At 40.1% G+C, this 27,190-nt stretch overlaps 2 protein-coding genes across 33 annotated transcripts in view; one reads left to right on the top strand and one right to left on the bottom strand.

Moving 5' to 3' along the window:
• Positions 1-893: 893 nt before the first annotated feature.
• On the bottom strand, positions 894-24,702 carry COLEC10 (collectin subfamily member 10). Of its 2 annotated transcripts, XM_026689556.2 has the most exons (6): positions 24,204-24,692; positions 11,799-11,870; positions 7,742-7,813; positions 4,545-4,598; positions 2,769-2,864; positions 894-1,308 (listed from the first exon to the last, which is right to left on the bottom strand). In XM_026689556.2, exons 1-6 carry the CDS (start codon positions 24,337-24,339, stop codon positions 917-919), a joined length of 822 nt encoding a protein of 273 aa, XP_026545341.1. In that variant the 5' UTR covers positions 24,340-24,692; the 3' UTR covers positions 894-916. The 2 variants fall into 2 exon arrangements, with proteins under 2 accessions (XP_026545341.1, XP_087818249.1); XM_087962123.1 differs by lacking the exons at positions 2,769-2,864; positions 4,545-4,598 and having other exon boundaries at positions 24,204-24,702.
• The window catches only part of LOC148131540 (uncharacterized), a 72,477-nt gene continuing 50,873 nt past the window's right edge, over positions 5,587-27,190 (top strand). For 20 of the 31 annotated variants that reach the window (XR_015749034.1, XR_015749013.1, XR_015749015.1 and 17 more), the window contains exons 1-2: positions 5,603-5,722; positions 19,837-19,900. Coding sequence is in view for 2 of the 31 variants with exons in the window: in XM_087962124.1 (XP_087818250.1) it covers positions 22,140-22,194 (55 nt within the window). In the remaining 29 variants the exon portion in view is untranslated. Of the gene's footprint in view, positions 5,723-11,314; positions 11,432-19,836; positions 19,901-21,973; positions 22,195-23,767; positions 24,038-27,190 lie in introns of those variants that run through there. The other 11 variants (XR_015749028.1, XR_015749027.1, XR_015749031.1 and 8 more) reach the window with 8 other exon arrangements.

The following is a 27,190-nucleotide window of genomic DNA, read 5'->3' as shown; positions in this document are numbered from 1 at the left end:
CTTATCGAGATAAGGTGGACCGGTTGCTTTTGTGGTGTGGAGACAATAACTTTGTCCTCAATATCAGACCAAGGAGCTTATAGTGGACTATAGAAGGAACAGATCAGACATCCAGCCCTTGCTTATCAATGGAGACCGAGTAGAGCAAGTGGCCAGTTTTAAGTTTCTGGGTGTTACCTTAAAAAAGGACCTGACCTGGGATGCTCACATTGCAGTGCTGGTCAAAAGGGCCCAGCAGAGATTATACTACCTGAGACTTCTTAGAAAACAACAACTGAATGAAAAACTGCTGGTGACCTTCTAACGCTGCACCATAGAGAGTATCTAAACTTACTGCACCTCTGTACGGTTTGCCAATTGCACAGTGGCAGATAGGAAAGCACTCCAGAGGGTTAACGTCATTGCCCAGAAGATCATTGGTTGCCCTCTCCCCTCTTTGGAAGAGCTTTATAGCTCCCGCTGCCTTAAAAAAGTTCAAAACATTCTCAAAGATCCATCTCATCCTGGGCACCCTTTTTTTGAACTATTACCATCTGGCAGACGGTGCAGGATAATAAAAACAAGGACAAATAGGCTGAAAAACAGCTTCTATCCCAGGGCAGCAACTCTATTGAATGTATAGTGCAATATCAGTGGTTTTCAATTCAATGTATAGAACGTGAAGGATGTGTGTTTATGTTTATTTTTGTAGTCATAATGTATACTGAAGATGGTATTTAATTTCATTGTACGAGATGCAATGACAACAAACTAAACTAAACTAAACTAAACTAAATTAAACTAAATTAAACTAAATTAAACTAAACTAAACTAAACTAAACTAAACTAAGCTAAGCTAAGCTAAGCTAAGCTAAGCTAAGCTAAGCTAAGCTAAGCTAAGCTAAGCTAACTAAACTAAACTAAACTAAACTTTAGCCTACGTCCTCCTCTTTGGGAATTCACAGACGAAATACATGGTGAGGTGGCATTCCGTATCATTCCATTTCCCAGTACTGAGCATCTCCACACAGTCCTCATTCTCTTGGGTGTCCTGAGGAGCTCCTTCCTTCCAATTGCTATAGCTTTGCAATGGTGTACGGTCTGCATACATGAACTGGCCTTCGTTCTCTATGTCGTTCAGCCCTATAAAGACTCGGAAGAAGCCACTCTGGGAGACGTAGTCAGAAATCACCGTGTTAGCAGCTTCATCCTTTGGCATGGCTAAGATTCCTTCTCGAATCCTGCAGTGAGCAAGGGCTTCCCTGTAGTTCTTCTCTTCCTGAACAATGTAGTAGTATTTTTCTTCTGTTTCTCTGATGCCTGCTAACACTTTTAGAAAGAGAAATAAAAAAGCTGGTTTTAAAAAAGCTGGTTTTAAAAACAAAAAAATAGCCATTTCAGGATGCCTAAGTCTATAACCGTGATGGCGAACCTATGGCACATGTGCCACAAGTGGCACACAGAGCCACTCGTGCTGACATACGAGCCGCAGGCAAACTTACCTCACTGCGCATGCGTGCGCCTCACAGTTGATTCCTCCCCCCCGGTTGGTTTGAGGCCTTTTTTGGCCTCCCAGAGGCTTGGAAAATGCCTCTGTAAGGCTTTTCAGGACGAATTATAGGCCCGTTTTGTCACTTCCTGTAATACCAGAAGTGATGAAACAGGCCTATAATTCGTCCTGAAAAGCCTTGCAGAGGCTTTTTCCAAACCTCTGGGAAACCGAAAAAGGCCTCAAACCAGCCGAAAAATCAGCTGTGAGGCAGAGTGCAGGTAAGGGGGTGGGGGTGGGGATTGCACGCACATGCGCAGGGGGTGTGGGGAGGGCACCCGCACATTGCATTCTGGGTGCTGGCACATGAGTACATGCACACTGGCACACATGCAATTTTTGGCACAGGAGCCCAAAAAGGTTAGCCACCACTGGCCTATAATCATGGATGTCTATATATAAAACAAGGAAGACTCCTGGTGGTGCAGTGGTTACAGTGTAGTATAGGCAATCCTCAACTTATGACCACAATTGAGCCCCAGATTTATGTTGCTAAGTGAGACATTTGTGAAGTGAGTTTTGCCCCGTTTTACGACTTTTCTTGCCACATTTGTTAAGTGAATCACTGCAGTTGTTAAATAGTAACGTGGTTGTTAAGTGAATCTGGCTTACCCATTGACTTTGCTTTCAGAAAGTCACAAAAAGGCATGACCCTAGAGTATTGCAGCAGTCATAAATATGAGTAGGTTGTTATGGGGATGCTGCAATGGTCATAAGTGTGAAAAACGGCCATCAGTCACTTTTTTCAGTGCTATTGTGACTTTGAACAGTCACTAAGTGAACTGTTGTAAGTTGAGGACTATCTGTATTGCAGTTTAACTCTGCCCACAGCCTGGAGCTTGATTCTGATGGGGCTCAAGATTGACTCAGCCTTCCATCCTTCTGAAATTGGTAAAATGAGAACCTGGATTATTGGGGGCAAGATGCAGATGTGTTTACATTGCAAACTGCCCAGAGAGTGCTGTAAAATGCTATGGGAATGGTACATAAGCTTAAATGCTACGGTTGTGGTTAAGCACAAATTGGATACAGGACAGATGTTTTTATTTATTTATATTTTATTTTATTTTATTTTATTTATTTTGAGTTTGTAGCACATCTCCAGCTTGGAATGTTTTCCCCTGAATTTTGATGGCATGGTCTTTGAGGGATTTGGGCACTTTTGCGCAACTTCCAGGAGAATCCCACGTGAATCCCCAATTTAAGAGAAATTAACAAAAACAAAGGATATGAAACCTACCATTCTTTACGAAGGTAATGGAATTTTTGAGTCGAGCCACATTGATGTCCAGTTGTCCAACAACTTTGCGATATTTTCCACAATCACAGACACCACCTAACTCAGTATAAATATAGAAACATTAAGTCCGAAGTAACTTTAATGAGACCTATCTATTCCTTCTTCCAAGTTAACTCTAGTTATTTATTATGTTTATATATCTCAGTTTCTCACCAATAATTCAAAATGTACAGATAATTCTCACCAATAATTCAATATGTACAGATAATTCTCACCAATAATTCAAAATGTACAGATTTATTTATCAAAATAAATAAACAGGGCCTTAAGCTGAGTTGGTGATGTCAAAGGAATTGTCTTGGCATTACAAATAGTTCTAGTTTAGTGACTGCCTTGTATGGCAACTGCTTGCCCTTACAACAACGATGGAAAAAGAAACATTTTCAACACTGGTCCTTGCATTTATGACATTCACAGGTATGGAAAACAAAGAAAAACTGAAGTAAAGATCATAAGCACAGTTATGATTTCACTTAGCGAACTCTTTGCTTAATGATCAACTTGCCAGTCCCAGTTGTGATCACTAAATGAGGACCTTTCTGTATTGTGGAAATGTTTGCCATTATCTTCTACTGGGGCTTCTTTTGAGTTCCAGAACTAGCCTATTACAACCCAGAGGCAATTCTTTTGCTGCTTGTATTTTGCAAAGTAAAAGGTAAAGGTTCCCCTCGCACATACGTGCTAGTCGTTTCTGGCTCTTGGGGACAGTGCTAAAGGATGGGAAATGAAACAAGAGGGGCTGTTTTTCCTTGGTAAAGGAACAGCCTCCAGGAGAGATCAGGTTAGTCTCTTCCTTATCCCAACCTAATCTCACACAGTTTTGGTCACCCCATTACAAAAAAGATGTTGAAACTTTGGGAAAAAAAGTGCAAAGAAGAGCAACTAAGATGATTAAAGGCATGGAGACTAAAACATATGAAGAATGGTTGCAGGATTTGGGTTTGGCTAGTCCAGAGAAAAGAAGGACTAGAGAGGACATGATAGCAGTATTTCAGTATTTGAGAGGCTGCCACAAAGAGGAGGGGGTCAGTTTATTTTCCAAACCACCTGAAGGCAAGACAAAAAACAATGGATGGAAACTAATCAAGGAGGGAAACAACCTGGAATTAAGGAGAAACTTCTTAACAGTGAGGATGGAAAGGAACAGCTTTTCCTGCAATCTAAGTGTAGTACATAAAATTATATATTGCAATGTCCTACCTGTCAATGAATACTTCAGATTTCAACCATTACAATGCAAGAGCACACAATAGATGCAAACTCAAGGTAAACCGCACCAAACTTGATTGCAGGAAATACGACTTCAGCAACAGAGTGGTCAATGTCTGGAATACTCTACCTGACTCTGTGGTTTCTTCCCCAAACCTCAAAAACTTTAACCTTAGACTGTCTACTATTGACCTCAGCCCTTTCCTAAGAGGTCTGTAGGGGGCGTGCATAAGCACACCAATGTGCCTACTGTCCCTGTCCTATTGTTTCTTTTTATTTTTCTTATATGTATCCATTTCATGTATTCATAACTATGTTATACTTATACCTGTTATCTTATAATCGCTTGATAAAATAAATAAAATAAAATAAATAAATATACATGCTTCCTCCTTCTGGCTCTGTAGACCAACATGCTAGGATACACAGTGACTACAATTTGATTGCCTTTGATCTAGAAGACAATGTAGGCATCAGAAATGCAAAAGAAGAACAAACAATGTGTACCTGCTTTACCCTTCCCTCCAGTGACTCCAGATTCACCCTTTACTCCTTTGTCACCTAAATAAAGAAGAAAATACATTGCCTTCAACTGTAAAGTTGCCAGCACATTTACAAAATAGGTCTTGAGAAATGGATAGAGCCCATAGGTGGATGGCCAATATAAACAATTCAGTTTTACATACATTGGATTAAGTTCTACTGAATACAGGTAGTCCTTGGCTTACAACAGTTTGTTTAATGACAACAGCCACAGAAAAAGGTGACTTATGGCCATTTTCCTGACTTAAACTGTTGCAGCATCCCAATGGTCACATGATCAAGATTTGGACACTTTGGAATTGGAAGGAATTTATTACATTTGCACTGTCCTTGAGTTATGTGATCACCTTGTACAATCTTCTGGCAAGCAAAAGCAATGGGGAAGCCAGATTCACTTAACTGTGTCAAGAAAGTGTCAGGATTCTGGCAGTTACCCCCATTTAAATTATGAATCTTGAGCCAAACTTCCAAAACGTAAAAAGAATTTATTGGGAGTTAAACTGTCCGGCACTGCCTGGGTATAGCCAACTCTGAAACACATCATTCCTTGTCACCCTTGACCCTGGTTTTCCCCCACCCCTTGGGTGTATCATAATTCAGATTCTCCAATGGGACACATCCATAGCCAAGAGTCATCAATCATACTCTCCAGTTAGAATTTTGCAAGGCAGAAACTTCAGTCACTTAGTTACTATCTTTGAAAGCATTTATGGAATGCAGTTTTGGTTTGTTGCACTGTTACCCCACTCCCTTTCTGTTGGCAACTCTAAAAAGACCATAGAAATATTTTATGAGTTGACAGAAAATTTGTAAAATGGGGAAAAACTCACTTAAACTTAAGCAACAGACATTTTTGGCTCGATTGTGGTCATAAGTCAAAGACAACCTGTACATTGGATTAAGTTCTACTGAATACAGTTGACTCTATTTTGGTCTACTGTAGTCTTGCCAAGGCAGGCTCTGAAAGCGTTTGTTTTCTGATAGTAAACTTCCGATTCTAATAGATGATCCATTAAAAGTTTAAAGACTTGGGATCTAGATGTGCCTAGTACCTTTCTTTCTTCAGGGAATCGCAGCCAAAACTGAGAGGGACAATAGCTGAAAGGAGTTAATGATATAATAAATGAATAAACCCAAAGCAGGTAGGTTATACATTTCACTTTTGGAAAGAGGAATTTTTTTGCAGGTTTTAGAGGCACTTAAGAAAATTACTTAAGAATAGATGGGAATTCTGAAGGTGGAAGGTTTGTTTTTAATGGGATTGCAATATATAGGAGGTGCAGTATACAGGAGGTTTTAACTTTCCTTCTCTTGCTTTATTTTATAAGAACCCATCCCTAGTTGCTATTAACCCCTGGCAGGATAAAAAGCTGAGTGGAACTTCTGTTTTTAAAGGAAAAAAAGATAATTTCAATAGGACAATTGGAGATGAAAAGAGAAGGTAATCTGTATGAGCCTCGGTGGTGCAGTGGCTAGAGTGCAGTACTCTAGGCTACTTCTGCTGACTACTGGCTGCCTGCAATTTGGTGGTTCAAATCTCACCAGGCTCAAGGTTGACTCAGCCTTCCATCCTTCCAGGTGGGTAAAATAAGGACCCAGATTGTTGGGGGCGATAGGCTGGCTCCGTACACCACTTAGAGAGGGCTATAAAGCACTTGAAAGTGGTATATAAGTCCAAGTGCTATTGCTATTGCCATTTCTGCAATGTTTGCAGTGAAAAAGAGTACAATACGTTTATACTTCTGCATTCACCACCGCATTCAGCATTAAGGGAATAATCAGTCAGTGGGAAGAAGGAATATATATGTGATGGCTGCCACCGTCATCTCCACCTCCATATGTTTTCTGTAACAAACTCAGTCTTTCCATTTTTATTTTTGTTCCCCTCCTCCCAGTGTGCTTTGCATTAGTCACATATCTCCCACAGTTGGTGAACAAACTGAAACTGAAAAGAGGTAGGGCATTTAAACAAATAAAATCCTGAAATTGGCTTCCAATTCAACTATGACGTTTTCACAAGGAAGAAACACAAACTTTTGGAATGGCTTTCACAATTCCTGGATTTAAATATTCCTAGAAATCTGTGGGGATATCTCAAACATGTAGTACATTGCAACAATATTTCTAAGGTAGAAGAGTTCTGCAAGGAACAGTTGGAAAATATACAACTAAAAGTAAAAAAAAAAAAAAAGCACATACTTGGATACAACAGGAACGTGAAACAGTTGTTGCCAATTTAGATAAGGCCCCTGGAGCATTTTTATTCTTGAAATATTTGAGTATTGCATAGAAATGTGTATGTTGTTAGTGAATGTGTAAGTGAACTTGATAATGTCCACCTACCTCATAACATGAATTCCCAAATGCCTATTAGCCAAGCTCCCAACAGAGCTGCATTAAGTTTGACTAGCCAACTCCAAAATTCCTGCTTCCATAGGGAAATCTCAATCCACACTTCTGTTCCCTTCAAAATAAAGTTGGCCATGTAGCTTTCAGGAGGTGTGGTTGATAGGGATGTACTGAAGGGGATATCTGTTCAAGGGGGATGTAGGAACTGGGCTAGATTGACTGTTAATTCAATTAATCTTGCTTGAAAGGATGGGGATTGAACCTATGACCTTCTGCATTTGCACTCCAATGAGTTACAGTCATCCCAGCACAGATTAGGAGCATCCCATCATTGATTGGGATCCGAGAAGACTACAACTTAATGGTGGTCTCTCCTTCATTGATGCCCGTTGAAGAGATCTCTGACCATTCTGCTTTTTACATTTTTCAGCATTTGGTGAAGTGAACTCAAGTGTGTCAAATGCTTGTTTTAAAATAAGCACTTTAGTTATTTTTTTCCTCCTTCTTCCATGTACTTTGCTCTTGTATTTCATTGTGCAGACACTAAATTATAATGAACTCAGCAGAGAACATTGAGGAAATTGAAATGCGTGCTTATGAAGAGCTTTTCCAAGAACATAGACAATACCAAAAGGAGTCTGAATGGATTCATGTTGGTAGCCATGAAACGGGAAGCATAAGTTAACAGTACTTGTGTTTTGGAAATAAAAGCCTTCAGTTTCATTTGCAAACATAAATAGCAGGTGTTTTTTAAATTTTATACTGAGGTTTACCATCCAGTGAAGATGTGTGATCAATCAATTAATACTTACCTTTCCTGCCAATTGGTCCGATTTTACCTATCATTCCTTGTTCACCAATATCTCCAATTGCTCCTTTGTCTCCTGAATTGGAAATACAATAAATAGAAGTTTGTTTCGTTGAGTCTCAGAGCACAATTTAATTGTATTTTAAGGTACTGCACATTAATCAAACTAGGGTCCTTACTATTTAGTAAGGCTGTATTACTATTATTCCTCTCATTTTTCCTATTTTTCCATCTCCTTTTCTACTTATAGTATAACTTTGTTGCTTGTATCTTTACAATTTATGTTGTTTTACTTAGTTTCCTAGTATGATTTATGTTGATTGATTATTTAGTATCCTATGACTATCACTAAGTGTTGTATCTTGTAATTTATGATGAATGTATTTTTTATGATGACTATGATCATGATTTATCATGTATAGCTTTTATGTACACTGAGAGCTTATGCACCGAAGACAAATTCCTTGTGTGTCCAATCACACTTGGCCAATAAAGAATTCTGTTCTGTTCCTGTTCTACTCTACTCTACTCTACTCTACTCTACTCTACTCTACTCTACTCTACTCTACTCTACTCTATTCTTGTAAAGGGCCAGGAATTATAGAGGTTGAATCAGAATTCTTCAAGCTTGGCAACTTTACCACTTCTATATTCCAATTCCCAGCATTCCATGCTGGCTGAGGAATTCTGGAAGTTGAAGTCCACAAGTCATAAATTTGCCAAGCTTGGAGCCCCCTGCTTTAAATAATTTCCATTAGAGAATAGCAATAGCACTTAAACTTATATACCGCTTCATAGTGCTTTACAGCCCTCTCTAAGCATTTTTCAGAGCATATTGCCTCCAACAATCTGGGTCCTCACTTTACCAACCTCAGAACGATGGAAGGCTGAGTCAACCTTGAGCCGGTGAGATTTGAACTACCGGTGGCCGGCAGTCAGGGGAAGTAGCCTGCAGTACTGCATTCTAACCACCATGGCTTGTGTCCCCCCACCTCATCTCCACAATATTCCAGAAGTATTTTGCTGGTTGCCCTAAGAAAGAAGATGTTGGACTAAGATAACCATGTTCTAATCTAGCACTTCTCCATTAAGAGGAGATGTGTGTAGCTATGAAATGGTCAACGTTTTCCCTTCTAACTAGACATCAAAATGGGAGGGTTGTGTTAGTTTATGAAAGCAAAATATGGAACGTAGTGTCATAGGCTGGAAGGGATCTAGGAGGTCTGCTAGTCCAACCCCTGCTCAAGGCAGGAGCTTACACCATTCCAGTCAAATGGTTGTCCAGTTTGTTTTTGAAATCCTTCAGCAATGGAGCGCTCACAACTTCAGAAGGCAAGCTATCCCATTGATTAATTGTACTCTCTGTCAAAAAAAGTTCTCCTTAGTTAAAGTATTTCCTTTAACAAGCTTCCACCCATTGTCCTGCCCTCTTGTGCTTTGAAGAATAAGTTGTCCCCTCTTCTCTGTGATAGGCCCTCTAGTTCTGGAAGACAGTTATCATGTCTCCCCTAATGCTTCTCTTTGATAGACTAGACATGCCTAGCTCCTCAACTGTTCGCCCTATGATTTATGATTAAGATAGCACCTTTTCCAAGTACCCAATTGTTTTAAGAAAGAAAATTGTCACATACTCCTTTGCTACTCCACTTGAAAGGTGTTGCATATGCTTTTCTTGTCCATTCCAACAGAATGGAGCCCTTTTGAAGAGAGTTTGACTTTGATTTGTCTCCATTAATGTACCATGCTGAGCTGTCAGGTAACAGATGGCTGTCTCTCCCTTTCTTTGCACTCTTGTAGAAAAAAAACAACAACATGACATTTCCAAGCTTATCTGCATCACTCAAAACTCCCTGCTGAGATGCTTGTAGGAGTGATGTTTTGGTCTGAAAAAAATATTCTTAAATGATGACTAAGAGGAAAAAAATATCATTAGATGTATACGCAACTCCCTCAGTGTTATTCTCATACACAGATGGGTAAGACATACATGTCGACAGAGTAATTAAGAACCTAAAAAAAGAAAACTGGATTAAACCCTATGTAGACCAGCATTCTGGGTCACACAGTGACAATTAGATACACCTGGGAAGCTCACAAATTTGAACTTGGATTGAGAGTCTCCTTCCCTTTTGTTTCCCAGCAACCAGTATTTTGAGCAAACCTGATGATTCAGAAGGTAATAAATAGAGCAGTACAATACTTTGGATTTGATTTCTCTGCATTTGTGGAAAAGATACAGCTACTTTCAAAAGTAGCAGATACGAGTGGTTTTTTAACCTTTGCATCCTTTAAAATGCCATCTGCACAGCCAGTTTCAGGGGCCTCAAGGCATGGCTTCCAACTGTCCTAATAGCACTAGCACTTAGACTTATATACCCCTTTAAAGTGCTTTACGGCCCTCTCTAAGTGGTTTACAGCCTATTGCCTCCAACAATCTGGATCCTCATTTTACCCACCTCGGAAGGATGGAAGGCTGAGTCAACCTTGAGCCTGGTGAGATTCGAACTGCCAAATTGCAGGCAGTCGGCAGTCAGCAGAAGTAGCCAGCAGTACTGCGCCACCACGTCTCTTAATAATAGGATCATATCTCCCCAATTGTTTCTATTCTGGTCAGGTGTGAAAGACCAGATCCAGATCTGAAGGTCCAATTAAACTGATTTATTGCTAAACAGCCTAGGCATTAAATTTTCCCAACTAACAGTGGGCACCTGCTTAGAGTTTGATAAGGGTCAATGGAATTCAAGGGATGTTGGACTTAGTCTGCTTATGGCTACGTAAGGATTCGAGGCTGATCCCACTTTTGACTCCACCCTAGCTTCTGCTACTCCTTCTGCTATATTCCATCCCATTTGGTCTGGCAAGAGGACCATGCTGTGGATACCATCAGTTAAGGAGGGTCAGCTGGTGGGACCCAGGAGGAAGGCCTTTCCTGCCATCTTGTGGAACATAATTCTGCCTGGCTAAGATTAGGTTAGCCTAGATCTTGCTGGCCTTTCACAAGGCCCTGAAAAACTTGGTTTTCTGACCAGGCCTGAAGTCCAGGAAGCGTAATAAGACTCTGTTTCTTGGCTTTGTTGATGGTTATTTTATGCTGCTCGGCTGCTATGGGGTTTTATTTTGCTGTCAGGGTTCCGGCAGTTACCCCAATTAAATCATGAGTCTCGAGTCAAACTTCCAAAACTAAACAGGATTTATTTGGGAATTAACATGTTGGCACTGCCTGGGTGTAGCCGACTCTGAGACCCATAATTCACTGTCACACTTGACCCTGGTTTTCCCCCACCTCCTGGGTATATCATAATCCATATTCTCCAATGAGACACATCCATAGCCAAGAGTCATCAATCATGTTCTCCAGTTAGATTTTTGCGCGGCAGAAATTTCAGTCACCTAGTTACTATCTCTGAAAAATTATGAATGGAATGCACTTTCAATTTCCAAGCTTCCGCACTGCTCTTTCAAGCCCCTTTCCCCCCTCCTTTTCTGTTAGCAACTCTAAAACAACCCTATAAATATTTTATGAGTTGACATTTATATTACGTGTTTTATTTGCTTTTATCTATTTTATTACAAACAGCTAGAGTCATATTTGTGAGATAGATGGCTGTATCAATCAATCAATCAATCAAACCATTTCTGAAATATTGCTAAAACTCTAGGGACTAGACCAAGCAGTCATCAACATTAACGAAAGGTCACACATTTTTTTTAATTTTAAAAATTACATTATTACTCTGGATAATTTTCTTTATAAGCTTCCTTTTAAATAGTTCCTTTCCTCCTGTGATTAAGAAGCAAGATAAGCTTGTCAGAGTTTTATGGAATAGCTGAGTTTATACAGTACTCTTATCCAGATTAGGTGATGGCCTAATGGCTGCATTGCCATTACATACTAAACATGGGTAAACCTGATTTTTTTAGGGCTTACGGCCCTGTCCCAACCCAGCCCATTTGGGTTAATTTAGAACCAGGTTAAGCATGCAGCCAGTGTGTAACTCTGAAGTAGTAAGGGATCATTCCTATGTTTTTAACTGTAAAGAGAGTACTGTAAATTGTTTTACCTTTGGATCCTGTGGGGCCAAGTTTCCCAGTTTTTCCCATTTCTCCTTGGTCTCCCTTTTCACCTTCATCTCCTTCAATCAGAAACAAAAAGAAAAAGAAGAAGAGGCAATGTGACAACAAAGTTTAGGAAATACTGATCTGATTTTATAGAACATAAAATAACAGAGTTGGAAGGGTCTTGGAGGTCATCTAGTCCAATCCCCTGCTCGAGCAGGACAGTCTATTCCAGAGGTGGTATTCAGCAGGTTCTGACCAGTTCTGGAGAACTGGTAGCGGAAACTTTGAGTAGTTCAGAGAATCGGCAAATACTACCTCTGACTGGAGATTTTACAATATCCTTCTCCTGCCACGCCCACCAAGCCATGCCCACAGAACTGGTAGTAAAAAAAATTGAATCTCACCACTGGTCTATTCCAACATTAGCTAGGATTTTGAAAGCAAGATGCCTGTTGGCTCAGCTCCTATTTTTTGATATGCCAGGTCTTTCATAATACCTAAATTACAGAATAACAGAACTGGAAGGGATTTTAGAGATATTCTCATCCAACCCACTGATGAAGGAGGAAACCGTATACCATTTCAGACAATTGGTTGTTCAATCTTTTCTTAAAACCCACCAGTGAACTGCATACTTCATTGAGGATTTGTATATAAGTAGAGAAAAAAAGAATCAAGCACCCATAGCTTCATCAGTATTTTCATATTTAGGATTCTAAATCTATGTGAAATGTTGACACTCTGTCTTCAGCATGCTCTTTGAATAGCTGGGAGAAGTGGTCAAAACTTCAATTTTTCAGAAGAGAAAATGGATAATGCTGTTGTCAGGATTCCGGCAGTTACCTCCATCTAAATAATGAGTCTCAAGCCAAACTTCCAAAACTTAAAAAGGATTTATTGGGAGTTAAACTGTCCAGCACTGCCTGGATATAGCCAACTCCGAGGCACATAATTCATTGTCACCCTTGACCCTGGTTTTCCCCCACCCTCCTGGGTGTATCGTAATTCATATTCTCCAATGGGACACATCCATAGCCAAGAGTCATCAATCATGTTCTCCAGTTAGAATTTTGCGCGGCAGAAACTTCAGTCACCTAGTTACTATCTTTGAAAGCATTTATGGAATGCAGTTTTAGTTTGCAATGCTCCCCCCTCCCTTTCTAAAAAGACCATAGAAATATTTTATGAGTTGACAGCTGTCCATCCCCACTCAATGCCCAACTCAATCTATCTGTAGCCCAGGCACAGTTCTTACAATTGATGTACAAACATCAATTATACTAAAGTGACAGTTTTCCAAGGCTGGTAATGTTCAGATTTGTAGACTCCAACTCCCAGAATTCTCCAGCTGGCATGGCCTTTGCTAAGAATTCTGGGAGTTGAACTCCACACATTTGAAACTCATTCAACCTTGGAAACGTTCATTAGCGGCATGCCAGCTGTCTTTGAAAGCAAACACGCACACTTTGAAGAATTTATCATTAAAACCAAGAGGAACAGGGAGTGTGTGTCCATGGCTGGTATCCATGGGAACAAAAATGACTGTTCTAGTACTGCAATCGATTGCTGATATAAAGCATGCTTGGCATACGCGCAGATGTGAATTAATATAATTCTGTACATTCTTCCTCCACAGATTTGATGTTTAGCTATTTAATTGAAATTTGTTTTTGTTGATTTGCCTTCCCTCTCTTTCACAAAGTCAATTACTTTCAATGACTTGAAAGAAACATCAGGCTTTAAAGAGAAAGTCTCGTGCTGAACATGAAATTTGCCTGTCTTCTAGTAATTCCTATTGTTGCTGAGATCTTCTCTGGGATAATAATGAACTAGGGAAGAGGGTGCCTGTGATGGCCCTTAAAATAAGGTAGGCAGGTAGGTAAGTGGGATGCCTATATTGGAGGGCCGATCTGGAAGGATTTTTGTGCCATACAGAACAGTATCTGTAGTTGGGATTCCCATCGTATAATAAGCCAGAATATTGTTTGTTTGCTTTTGGCTTGGTGATATTTGCACCTAGCCTTTTTTAGTATGTAAACCCAGTTTTATAGCTCATCAGGTTTGTCTACTCTGAGTGATTATGGCTTTTTTGGCATATTAGAGTTAAACCACACCCTCCCTTTAGGTTTATTATACTCGTGTGCAAAATGTAATCACCGAAATGGTAGTAACACTGGTTGAATCCCACTCCTGAACAAAACCCTTTGAAGGAAGCTGGATGAAAGTCCGTTTCCTTAAATATTCAGCTGTTAAATAAGAGACTTCATAGGGAAAGGTACCAAGATTTGTGCCTCGCTGCCCTCTTATGGTGTTTTGTGTTGTGATGTTTAATTTTTTTTTTAAACAACAGGCTTGGCATTCTTCAGCAAATTATGATGTGGGAAGTACATGGATACCACTATTATCCTTTTTACAGTAATCAATAGTACAAGTCAATTCTGATTTGATCAGATTTATATCCCACTGAGTTCAACAGATCTATAGCTGAATGGTTCTGTACTGGGTGCAATGATGTCCTTTCTCCTTAAAGATAATTGACATCAGATTACACCTAACACTGAAGGTAGAGTTGACAACTCCACCTTGGATTGATTTTGAATTGTAGATATTATGGTTCAAGCACCTGGAATAATTTTTGGACTTGATAGTTTCTTCTCTTTCTCATAACATATACCTAATCATCATGCTATTCTCTGTCAAAGAAAGCAATATTATGCAAAATGTGGAAAAGGAGTAAGAAAGAGTAAGCCAAATAAATTAAAAAGATGAGTTCAGGAAAAAGCAAGGGAATATAGCTAAATCGAGATTTAATGACAGCCATTATACCTCTCCAGATCTTTTGTCCTTGCAAACCATCCTTGGTTCACTGTATCTATGCATTGATTTCATACAAGGCCATTTTTCTTTAAATTTCAGAATAACAGAATTGGAAGGGACCTTGGAGGTCTTCTAGTCCAACCCCCTGCTTAGGCAGGAAACCCTACAACATTTCAGACAAACGATTATCTAATCTCTTCTTAAAAACTTCCAGTGTTGGAGCATTCACAACTTCCGGAGGCAAGTTGTTCCACTGATTAATTGTTCTAACTCTCAGGAAATTTCTCCTAAGTTCTGGTTGCTTCTCTCCTTGATGAGTTTCCACCCATTGCTTCTTGTCCTGCCCTCAGGTGCTTTGGAGAATAGCTTGACTCCTTCTTCTTTGTGGCAGCCCCCGAGATATCGGAACACTGCTATCATGTCACCCCTGGCCCTTCTTTTCATCAGACTAGACATACCCAGTTCCTGAAACCGTTGCAGTGAATCACTGCAGTTAAGTGAGTCCACTTCACACAGACACACAAATAATCAGAGTTGGAAGGGACCTTGTAGGTCATCTAGTCCAACCCCCTGCCCAAGCGGGAGACCCTACACCATTTCTGACAAATGGCCATCCAATCTCTTCGTCAAAGTCTCAAGTGATGACCCTCACACAACTTCCAAGGGCAAGCTGTTCCATTGGTTGATTGTTCTCAGTGTCAGAAAGTTTCTCCTTATTTCTAGGTTGCATCTCTCTTTGATTAGTTTCCAACCATTGTTCCTTCTCTGGCCTACAGGTGCTTTGGAAAAATAGATTGACCCCTTCCTCTCTGTGACATCCCCTCAAATATTGGACGTCTGCTGTCATGTATCCCCTGGTCCTTTTCTTCACTAGACTAGCCATGCCCAGTTCCTGTAACTGTTCTTCATATGCCTTAATCTCCAGTCTCCTAATCATCCTGGTTGCTCTTCTCTGTACTTTTTCTAGAGTCTCAATATCTTTTTTATAGTGTGGTGACCAAAACTGGATGCAGTGCTCTCGGTGTGGTCTTACTAAGGCTTTATAGAGTGGTATTAGTATTTCACTTGATCTCGATTGTATCCCTCTGTTAATGCAATTTAGGACTGCATTGGCTTTTTTGGCTGCTGCTGCACATGGCTGGCTCATATTTAGCTGGTTGTCCACTAAGACTCCAACTTCATTCAACGACTTTACTTTTCAGAAGGTTGCAAAAGGTGACCACATGATCTTGGGACACTGCAACCATCATAAATACATGCTAGATGCCAAATTTCAAGCACGTGACCACAGGGATGCTACAATGATCATAACGTATAAGTGTGAAAACGGTCGTGAAATCACTTTTTTCAGTGCTGTTGTAATTTCAAACAGTTGCTGAACAGATGGTTGTAAAGTTGAGGACCACCTACTGTATCAATGCTGGCTTTGAGCAAAACCATTGTAAAATGGTGCCACGTGACCATGGGGCACTGCAAATAACTGTAAATGCAGCCTTGTTGAGGAGTGCCTGACATGCAGTCATGTCTGTCTGTCTGTCTGTCTGTCTGTCTGTCTGTCTGTCTGTCTCTCTCTCTCTCTCTCTCTCTCTCTCTCTCTCTCTGTAGGGGGCAGCTGTCAGGACTTCAGAGGAGGGTTGTAAGTACCCTGTAAGCCAACACAATTCTAGGCTGCATAGGCAGAGGGATAGAATCAAGATCACGTGAAGTGTTAATACCACTTTATAATGACTTGATAAGGCCACACTTGGAATACTGCATCCATTTTTGGTCGCCACGATGTAAAAAAGATGTTGAGACTCTAGAAAGAGTGCAGAGAAGAGCAACAACGATTATTAGGGGACTGGAGGCTAAAACATATGAAGAACGGTTGCAGGAACTGGGCATGGCTAGTTTAGAGAAAAGAAGGACTAATGGTAATACGATAGCAGTATTCCAGTATTCGAGGGGCTGCCAAAAAGAAGAGGGGGTCAACTGATTTTCCAAAGTACCTGAGGGCAGGACAAGTAGCAATGGATGGAAACTAATCAAGGAGAGAAGCAACCTAGAACTAAGGAGAAATTTTCTGTTAGTTAGAACAATTAATCAGTGGAACGACTTGCTTCCAGAAATTGTGAATGCTCCAACACTGGAAGTTTTAAAGAAGAGATTGGACAATCCTTTGTCTGAAATGGTGTAGGGTTTCCTTGTTGAGTAGAGTGTTGGACTAGAAGACCTCCAATGCCCTTTCCAACTCTGTTATTCTATTTGGGATTCTACTACAGGGACGTCTTGTCATAACTTTGAATGCTTGCTAAGTGACTGGTTGTAAACGGAGGACTACTTGAAATGTAAGCCTTGGTGTCCTTCACTTCTTGCAAACTTACTTTTTCCCTCTTGTTTTAACAGCAGTGTTTGTGCTCTCATCTGCTGTACCTCTTGCGGATTTTATTTCCTCCTGTATTTCATGCTGTGAAAAGCTTTGTTGCTTAATTCCTGCTGGATAATTAGAGGCAGGACATCTTTGAGTATAACACAAAGCTGGCCCTACTGCATAATGTGCTCGGGATGTTTTGTGAATTGGTTCTGGCAGGACAAGAAAACAGCAGGTCTCTCTCTCTCTCTAGGTTTGTCAAGAGCCAACTATTGGGAGTGTTGGACAGCTGGATTCTAACCACAATGGCCTGAAAGAACATTACCCTGGGCCACCGTTGAAAGTTTAAATGGCAGCTATGTTGCTCAGGGCAGTAAACTGGGTTTTGTTTGTTTTTGTAAAGCATGCCTCCGGCCTAACATCAACCATTGGCCTGGACAATTGCCTAGGCTGCTGAGTGCTGACATAGGCCACAGATAAGGGCTGACAGAAAATCGAGTTTCCAAAAAGTTTTTATTTTTCTTTCAGTTTCTAGCCCTTATGGAAGACATGCTCAAAAGTGTGGGAAGCCACCCCCTCCCAGAAGAATTAAATATTTTAGGAAATATTAAAAAGGCAGAATATTATATTTCCCTAAAGGAGAAATAGAGAAACAGAAAGTAGCCCCCAAGTCTTTCTTAATAGCCCCCAGCAGATATTTTGTGCCCATTGAGAAAGATTGGGCCAGCCTATCTACAAAACAAAAGACTTTCAGCTCCAGGATGATGGGATTAAGACATGATCTCTCAGGACATAATAGGATTAACCCTCTACCATCTCGCAGCAGAGCTCATCACATTGCACAATCTCCTGGGGACAATGCATCACCCTCCAGGCTTCAACCAAACTTAGCTCAGATAACCTACAGAGCCAGCTATGACCCTTACAACAGCCAATAGAATACATGTCCTTGCACAGGAATAGGAAGCTCAAGTGCAAAGCCTAAGAGAAGGTATAAATACCCCTCACTCTCAACTCCATGTTATCAGTTGCCCAGAATCACACGTGTTTGGTGGTTCTGCTTCAACAATAAATGGGCACTCTTTCCAATCAGCCTCCAGCCTCCATTTTGTTTCCAGTGCCTTTCTCCTGACTTGGAACTGAACCAGATGGACATTTCTTCCAACAAAAGCATATGGAGAAGGAGATTTTAACAATTAAAGAAGTTCTTGATTAGTATAGTCTACTAATCTGAGACAGAATCGCACGCAGTCCCTTGTAGCTTTTCGATGCTAGAAGTAATGCAATCCATTTTGCCACACGTGAATTTATAGACATATAAAGAATACAAGTTACCTAATTTGCTCCTCTGTCTGCAGGATTAAAGTTTGGTACCGAAAGAGCTCTAGCTTTTAGAAATTTTTAATTTCTTTCAAGCACGGCCATCGTACAGCCTGCTCAAGAAGGGAGAGATGGAGAAGACAACAGGAAAGCAGTCCTGCCAGATTTGAGGATGTGGTGTTGAAGTCCTTCCTTTTCTAGCAAGGAATTTGGAATGTGGTAGTATCAGTTTTCAGAAGAGAATTTCTGCAGCTATGATTATTAGATGGGTAGCGAAAGCAGCAGTGACCACAAGAAACAGGCTTTGGAGGTGCCAACTGATGTCAGGGAGTTTATAATTGACATTTGTCAGAATAATGAAAGAGAAACCCTCCAAACACACCACACTAGTGTGGTGTACGCCCATTTTATCCCTCCCAAAATGCATTTGCTTATTTCACTTAAGATTCCATTCCAATCCTTTTGAAGTTCCTATTAAATTTCAAGGCACGTTGCTATTCCTCCACCTTCCCCCCAACACACCAAACTATTCACATCATTTTTGATGTGGAGGCCCAATCGTGCAATTACATCAATAGATCTTCCCAATTGGACATGCTTATATCCTTGGGGCAGTTCAGCAAGGGCATTGGAAATTACAGTCTGAATATTTGTTGAAGTCCCATAATTCAGAGGTAGCTGTGTTGGGTTGTTGTAGCAAAGACAAGGTCTCTTTGGACATTATAGATATGGAGAAAAGGAATGTAGCACCTCGTTTTATGGGAAAACAGGTTGCTTCCTATCAAATGAATTGGGAAATAATTAAGATTCTGTTCAAGACATAAAAAGCCAACTTTATGAGTATGTCCAGTTTAATGAAAAGAAGGAATAGGGGAGACATGATAGCAGTGTACTGATATCTAAGGGGCTGCCACAAAGAAGAGGGAGTCAAGCTATTCTCCAAAGCACCCAAGGGCAGGACAAGAAGCAATGGGTGGAAACTAATCAAGGAGAGAAGCAAACTAGAACTAAGGAGAAATTTCATGTTAGAACAATTAATCAGTGGAACAGCTTCCTTCCAAAAGTTGCAGATGCTCCAACACTGGAAGTTTTAAAGAAGAAATTAGATTGTCTGAAATGGTGTAGGGTTTGCTGCCTGAGCAGGGGTTGGAATAGAAGACCTCCAAGGTCCCTATGAATAACTATTATTCTAACATAGAATAACTATGTTATTCTGAAATTTAAAGAAAAATGGTCTTGTATGAAATCAATGCATAGATACAATGAACCAAGGATGGTTTGCAAAGACAAAAGATCTGGAGAGGTATAATGGCTGTCATTAAATCTCGATTTAGCTATATTCCCTTGCCTTTTCTCTATCTCATCTTTTTAATTTATTTGGCTTACTCTTTCTTACTCCTTTTCCGCATTTTGCAGAAATTCCAACTCTGTTCTGTTCTGTTCTGTTTTCTTCTGTTCTACTCTACTCTACTCTATTCTATTCTACTCTAACTCAGATCAAAGGAAAGCACTGGAATAAAAGTAATGCAATTTATGATTTGACTCAAATCCAGGTGACCAGGATTTGCTGATGTGTTCACCAGGAGCTGAGCCTGATTTGAAGGCTGCCAATGAAATGTAAGTTAGTTTTCTCTATTGTGTTCCCCCATAGCTACCTTGGCTGTTAAAGTTGGAGCAAAGCAAAATCAACTCCTTTGAGCTGTGGTACTGGAGAAGGTTCCTATGTATTTATTGGACAGACTTCTGGGTTAGCCTGAGCTTCCATTATATCCCCCTTACAAAAGAAACACAACAGGAAAAAGTTTATATACAGTATATATACATATATCATATATACATATATACATATATACATATATACATACATACATACATATACATATACATATACATACATATACATAATAATATACATATACATATACATATATATACATATATATAATATATATATATATATATATATATATATATATATATATATATATATATATATATTTTCTTAAGTTTTCGCGGGTACTTACATGTATGGTATTCGGCTTGGTTCGGGTATTTTCCCACGTCATTGTAGTTGTTCTTTTAAAGTTGTAGCAATGTTTCAGCAGAATCTCATCTGCCATCATCAGGCTTCTGTATTGTGTCCGTCTGTGAGTCAGACTTTTACAGTGGTTTCAGATTTGAATTTGGGGCAGCCTATTGCTTTGCCAGAATGGTTTTTTCTTCATCCTGATTGGTTGGGAGTCTTGGTCTGTGTTTATTGGTCTCGGAGTTTGCTGTGTTCTGCTTGATTGGTGTCTCTAATATCTTCTGTCTGTTTTTTGGCTCTTTTTGTATCTTGATTGGCTGGCAGCATTGTGTTGCTTTATTGGAGGCCTTTAGTGCAGCTTGGCTTCGGGTAAATGGACGGCTATCATTAGTTAGGAAGCTGGGTTTCATCTGGGTGCCTGGTTGGGATGTGTTTGAGCTGGAAGTATCAGGGGATCTGTTTGTGCCCAGGTGTTTGGCTTCTTGTGGTGTGGAAAGGCTTCCAAATGATTGACAGCCTGGTGGAATCATCTCTTCTATTCATGCTTTCTGGTCTTTTTTTCAATCTCTATGGCTTCTCTGATGATTCTGTGATTAGGGTTTTCTATAGTGGCCAGGGTTTTGGTGCCATTGAAGTTGATGCTATGACCTGTGGCTTCCATGTGTTGGACTAGTGAGGAAGTGTGTTCCAGCTTTTTGACTGCATTTTTGTGTTCATCCAGGCGGGTGCTTATTCTTCTTCAGAGAATAACCAATCAAGCTCCCAACCAATCAGGATGAAGAAAAAACCATCTGGCAAATCAATAGGCTGCACCACAAATTCAAAAAATCTGAAACCACAAGTAAAACCTGGGCACACAGATGCCCTGATACTCAGTCAAACACATCCAACCAGTGATGGCAGATGAGATCCTGCCTGACAACGATAGCTACACTTTAAAAGAACAAGCTACAAAGGCCCCAATATACCAACATCAAGCTGCATCAGCCAATCAAGAGGCAAAGACGCCAAAAAACAGACCAGACACCATTAGAGACCACCTGTATATAGCAGAACATGGCAAACTCCGGACACAAACACTGACCAAGACTGGCAACCAATCAGGATGAAGAAAAACCAGCCTGGCAAGATGGCAAGTAGGACCCCCAAATTCAAATCTGAAACCACTTTAATCTGACTCACGCGGACAAATAGAAGCCTGATGATGGCAATGAGATTCTGCACATAAAACGTACTACAACTTTAAAAGAACAACTACAGAAAAATACAAAATATATATATATATATATATATATATATATATATATATATATATATATATATATATATATATATATATACACACACACACACACACACACACACTGTGTGTGTGTGTGTGTGTGTGTATATATATATATATATATATATATATATATATATATATATATATATATATAATAATATAATATAATTAATATAGTATATTTGTTTTCTCTCTATATATCCTTTTTATTCTGTTATGAGGAACTGTTTCTTATTTTGCTTTTAAACATCTTCAGAAGAAAACAAGAATCACTGCATATTTTATATTGGAATGGAATACTGTAGTTGTGCAAATTTGAGTTTAATATCACATGTATTTGAATTAGATCATTCCTAAAAGCAGTAACATTTTTTTCCAGGTTTGTGTGACAACCTGGACAAAGCTGAGCTGATTTAATTGACAGTGGAGAACTGATGGTGTCACATACGCATTTTCAATTTATTTTCATCATTTAAGAGTCTTAGAAGTTCTTATTCATAGCCACCAGGGGGCAGACTCAAACCCTCCATTTGAGCCTTACTGCCATGCTGTTGTATATTATTCATCAGCAACCAGAGGGATACGATCCTGTATACTACGGTAGGACTCCCAAATTTTACTTGAGAGAGAGAGAGAAAGAGAGATTTTACTTTTATTTTTATCGCATTTTCTTCTATAAGTAACTTTGCTATAAGTCAGCATGGATTGTGGAGATAATCAGATCGCCCATGCCACAGGATTCTAGTTGTCAACTCTCACAGAGAAACATTTTTAGTTAAATAAACTTTTACTACAATCAATGAATTATGTGCTCTGTTTAAATTCCAATGCTGGATTTTTAATCTGTTTATTTAGCTAGCTTGATGTTTTGCAGAACAGCTTAGGAACAAATCCCCTCTTCAAGCAGTTTATAATTATCCGAGTTTCCTCTGCTTGCAATCTTTGGGTACAAATTCCATCAAATACAACCAGATTGCAACAATAAGAGTGTACCTAATATTGCCACTGAGACCACCCATTCACCAGAGAGATGCTGCAGGTAGTCCTTGAGTTACAACTATAATCCGAGTCTGGCAATTACGGTCATAAGTTGTGACAGCCATAAAGCAGGTCACCGTGTGACCGAACCCAATTTTCCAGTTTGTTTTCCCTGTGGTTGTTAAGCAAATGCGAAGGTCGTAAAGCTGAAGTTGATTACACAAATCCTGTGTTGTTAAGCAAACCTATGGGATAGCCAGCCGAACATTTCAGTCTTAAATATGTGAACAGCACAGATATGTGCCCTGTGGTAAGGTGGATGGATGGATGGTAAGTAGTAGGTAGGTAGGTAGGTAGGTAGGTAGGTAGATAGATAGATAGATAGATAGATAGATAGATAGACAGACAGACTGACTGTCTAACTGACTGACTGATAACAAATATAACAATCAGAGTTGGAAGGTACCTTGTAGGTCATCTAGTCCAACCTCCCGCCCAAGTGGGAGACCCTACACCGTTTCTGACAAATGGCAGTCCAATCTCTTCTTGAAAGTCTCAAGTGATGGTGCTCCCACACCTTCTGAAGGCAAGCTGACTGACTGACTGACTAGCCACTGGAATATGATCTCCTGCCTGATCAGAGGGTTGGATTAGAAAGTCCTTCCAATTCTGTTATTCTGAGATAGATATAGATAGATAGATAGATAGATAGATAGATAGATAGATAGATAGATAGATGATAGATAGATAGATAGATAGATAGATAGATAGATAGATAGATAGATAGATAGATAATAGATAGATGATAGATAGATAGATGATAGATAGATATAGATAGATAGATAGATAGATAGATAGATAGATAGATAGATAGATAGATAGATAGATAGATAGAAAGGCAGGCAGGCAGGCAGGCAGGCAGATAAATAAATACATAAATAAATAAATTCATAGGCCTATTGCTATTCCTACAGTAATCAAGACAAATATTGTTTGCAACATAAAAGTTACACAGTACAGGGCCTTCCAAAATCCACCCATTATAGCATTTAGTTCAAAGCAAAATCTTTTCCAGAATTATTAAATGTGAATTTATAATCAGAAATTCTAGGTAAACATGCTGGGGCTAACAGCTGTCCTTCATTGGAATTAAAACATTTGCACACTTGTTTTCTTTGCCAAAAACCACCCTCAGGAAATGTTACAGGCCCATCGGGTGATGACAGCAGCCAGATCGATGAAAATATTCGGATCCTTAAATGCAACGATTAATCAGAGGAAATTATGTGACTGACATTTGAAAGATTCATTAATTCATGCCATAATTCCTCAGTCGGAAATTCCAATTTTCCTTTAACCAGCTTAGGCTGGTTTGTTTTGTGCCTATAAGATGTGCTGGACGGCTCCACGAATAAACCTTTTCATGCTTTTGCACTAAAAATAAAGTTGAAAGCTTACATGATAAGCGACTCAGCTACATTATCACCGCAGGAAGCAGTTGGAAAGCTGGCAACCTTGTTTTCCATTTCTTATGGCATAAGAGCTTGCAGGAGGAGAGGAAGAGAAGGAGAGAGTAGAATCACAGAAAAGGCATTTGTGTTTTTACCTCAGAAATCTTTCTAGTGCCTCACCTTTCGGTCCAGGTAAAATGGTATGCGTGGAACAGATCTCGGCTGTCTGTCGGCTGCCATCTTCTAAGCCAAATATTTGAACCAGGAGAAGAAACAACACGAAGAAAGTTTCATGTTTCCACCGTTGCTTCTCCATGGCTGAGCTCCACAGGAAATGCCCCTCGTTGTTTCACTCTCAATAATCGCTAAAATAAGATTTCTCATATAACTCTGGAGAGCAAGATAAATTGAAAATTCCCTTTGATTGCAGCTTTGAAAAAGGCACTGAAGAGGCCTATTAGGGTGCGCATTGACGTGGGTTTGAAAAGCAAAGAGTCGCAGAGTCGAGATCCGGCATTGTCCAGCAGATTTATGCAGCTGTGACAGTTGTTTATTAAACTTTATCAGTTGGCTGTGAAATATTTAAGAGCAAGCAGGCTGCAAAGAGGAATCTTGAATGCCTATGCCTGCCGCTGTTTTGTTTCTCTGCCTGCTGTCCAAAGGACCAATTCCTGCTTTGTGTTTGCTGAGCAAGTATATACTACCAAAAGCATGAATCCTCGACTTACAATAGTTCATTTAGTCTTCGACTTACAACGGTTCATCTAGTGACTGTTCAAAGTTACAATGGCACTGAAAAATGGGACTTATGACCATTTTTCACGGTTAACGATTTTTGCAGCATCCCCATCCATGATCAAAATCCAAATGCTTGGCCACCGGTTCATATTTATGACCGTTGCTGGGTCCCAAGGTCATGTCATCACCTTTTGCAACCTTCTGGCTGTCAGGATTCTGGCACTTAATCCCATTTAAATCACGAGTCTTGAGCCAAACTTCCAAAACTTAAAAATGAATTATTGGGAATTAACATGCCAGCACTGCCTGGGTGTAGCCGACTCTGAGACACGTCATTCATTGTCACCCTTGACCCTGATTTTCCCCCCACCCCCCTGGGTGTATCATAATTCATATTCTCCAAATGGGACACATACATAGCCCAGAGTCATCAATCATGCTCTCCAGTTAGAATTTTGCACGGGGGAAACTTCGGTCACCTAGTTACTATCTTTGAAAACATTTATGGAATGCAGGTTCGGTTTGCAAGCTGCCACATTGCTTTCCCCTCCCTTTCGATTGGCAACTCTAAAAGACTATAGAAATATTTTATGAGTTGACACTGACAAGCCAAGTCAATGGGGAAGCCAGGTTCATTTAACAACTGGGCTACTAACTTAAAAACTGCAGTGATTTACTTAACAACGGAGGGCAGAAAGATGTGAGAAAAATGTCACAAAATCGGGCACCACTCACTTAACAATCGCCTTGCTTAGCAATTGGAAATTGTGGAGCCAATCAGAGGTGGTATTCAGCAGGTTCTGATCAGTTCGGAGAACTGGTAATAGAAGTTTTGAGTAGTTCAGAGAACCGGCAAATACCACCTCTGACTGGCCCCGCCCCCATCTATTCTCTGCCTCCCGAGTCCCAGCTGATCGGCTGGGTCTTCTTTGGTTGCCCTGCACAGGAGAACGGAGCTGGAAAGCGGGTGGGGGGTGGGGGAATGGGGATTTGGTAGTATCCTTCCCCTGGAGTGGAATAGGAATGGAGATTTTACAGTATCCTTCCCCTACTACACCCACAAAGCCACGCCCACAAAGCCACGCCCACCAAACCATGCCCACAGAACCAGTAGTAAATAAATTTGAATCCCACCACTGGAACAAATTGTGGTTGTAAGTCTAGAAACTCATTGTATGGGGGTCCTAGAGATTCTCCCCCTATCCCAAACCCTGCTCTGCTACTTCATGGTGGAAGAGGTTGTTTTGTTTTCCTCCAGGATGAGCACAAGCTACTAGGAATCTATACAAATCGTATATGCTCCCAACAGAGTTGCCCAAGGTTTGAACAGCATCTTGGCTGCCCACCTATATTGATACAGTCATAATATTATATAGTGGAGGCAAAAGATACACTTTTGTGACAATAGCAAATGCATTGTTTAGCATTGTTTAGCATGAGCCACGGTGTTGCAGTGGTTAGAGTGCAGTACTGCAGGCTACTTCTGCTGACTGCCAGCTGCCTGCAATTTGGCAGTTCAAATCTCACCAGGCTGAAGGCTGAGCCTGGTGAGATTTGAATTGCCAAATTACAGGCAGCCGGTAGTCAGCAGAAGAAGCCTGCAGTACTGCACTCTAACCACTGCAAGACCGTGGCTCATGATATGCTAGTTTAAAGGTTTATTTTAGCCAAATCTTGTGAACAGAGTTTGGAGCAATTTAGAAAGTTAAGCTTTGAAAAGAGAAAACTGAAGTGGCAATTACAAAAGACAGAAGACAGGCTCATGCTATACTGCAGGATACAAAGCAGATTCAGGTTAAATGTTTGAAGAAAAAGAACTTCTCAACAACAACAAAAGTAATTTGGTAATGCAGAGAGATGGCTGTCCTTCGTTGGCTGTGTCCAATGGGTGAAGGATTAATGTGTGAAGGATGAGCTGTGGTGGCGCAGTGGTTGGAGTGCAGTATTGCAATTTGGCAGTTCGAATCTCACTTGGTTCAAGGTTGACGCATCCTTCCATCCTTCCGAGGTGGGCAAAATGAGGACCCAAATGGTTGGGGGCAATAGGCTGACTCTGTAAACTGCTTAGAGAGGGCTGTAAAGTGGTATATAAGTCTAAGTACTATTACTATTGTGCATGAGAAAGCAATGGTAAATCATTCCTGTATTTTATAGAAATATACCTACTCATCCACAACCACACAGACACAGACACACGGACAAAAATTATGAAATGATTGATGATTCTGGGAGAAAATCTATCTGTGTGGCTGCTAAGAGTTCCCACAGACTTAATGACACCGTATCAATCTGGCATGAGGGGGAATATTAATTTAGCCTGCATTTTCCCTGCAACCATGTGTATTTCTGCCTGTTTGAACCAACATGATAATCCAAAGCTTTATTATTTGAAATTTGAAATTCTCCCAGTTTTTTTGTAGTGAAATTGG

This window comes from Notechis scutatus, chromosome 3, assembly GCF_049901735.1.
Source record: "Notechis scutatus isolate UNSWTSFEM ecotype Mainland chromosome 3, rNotScu1.2, whole genome shotgun sequence".
Taxonomy (NCBI): domain Eukaryota; kingdom Metazoa; phylum Chordata; class Lepidosauria; order Squamata; family Elapidae; genus Notechis; species Notechis scutatus.
Note: the sequence above shows the minus strand (reverse complement) of the source record. Positions and strands in the feature narration are given on the sequence as shown.

Excerpts from the sequence above, each read along its gene's own strand:
- COLEC10 (XM_026689556.2), bottom strand. The coding sequence starts at position 24,339 with ATGGAGAAGCAACGGTGGAAACATGAAACTTTCTTCGTGTTGTTTCTT. Across the intron at positions 7,814-11,798 it reads TGGCCCCACAGGATCCAAAG|GAGACAAAGGAGCAATTGGA; the intron begins GTAAAACAATTT and ends TTTCCAATTCAG. Across the intron at positions 1,309-2,768 it reads CATTACCTTCGTAAAGAATG|TGTTAGCAGGCATCAGAGAA; the intron begins GTAGGTTTCATA and ends TCTTTCTAAAAG.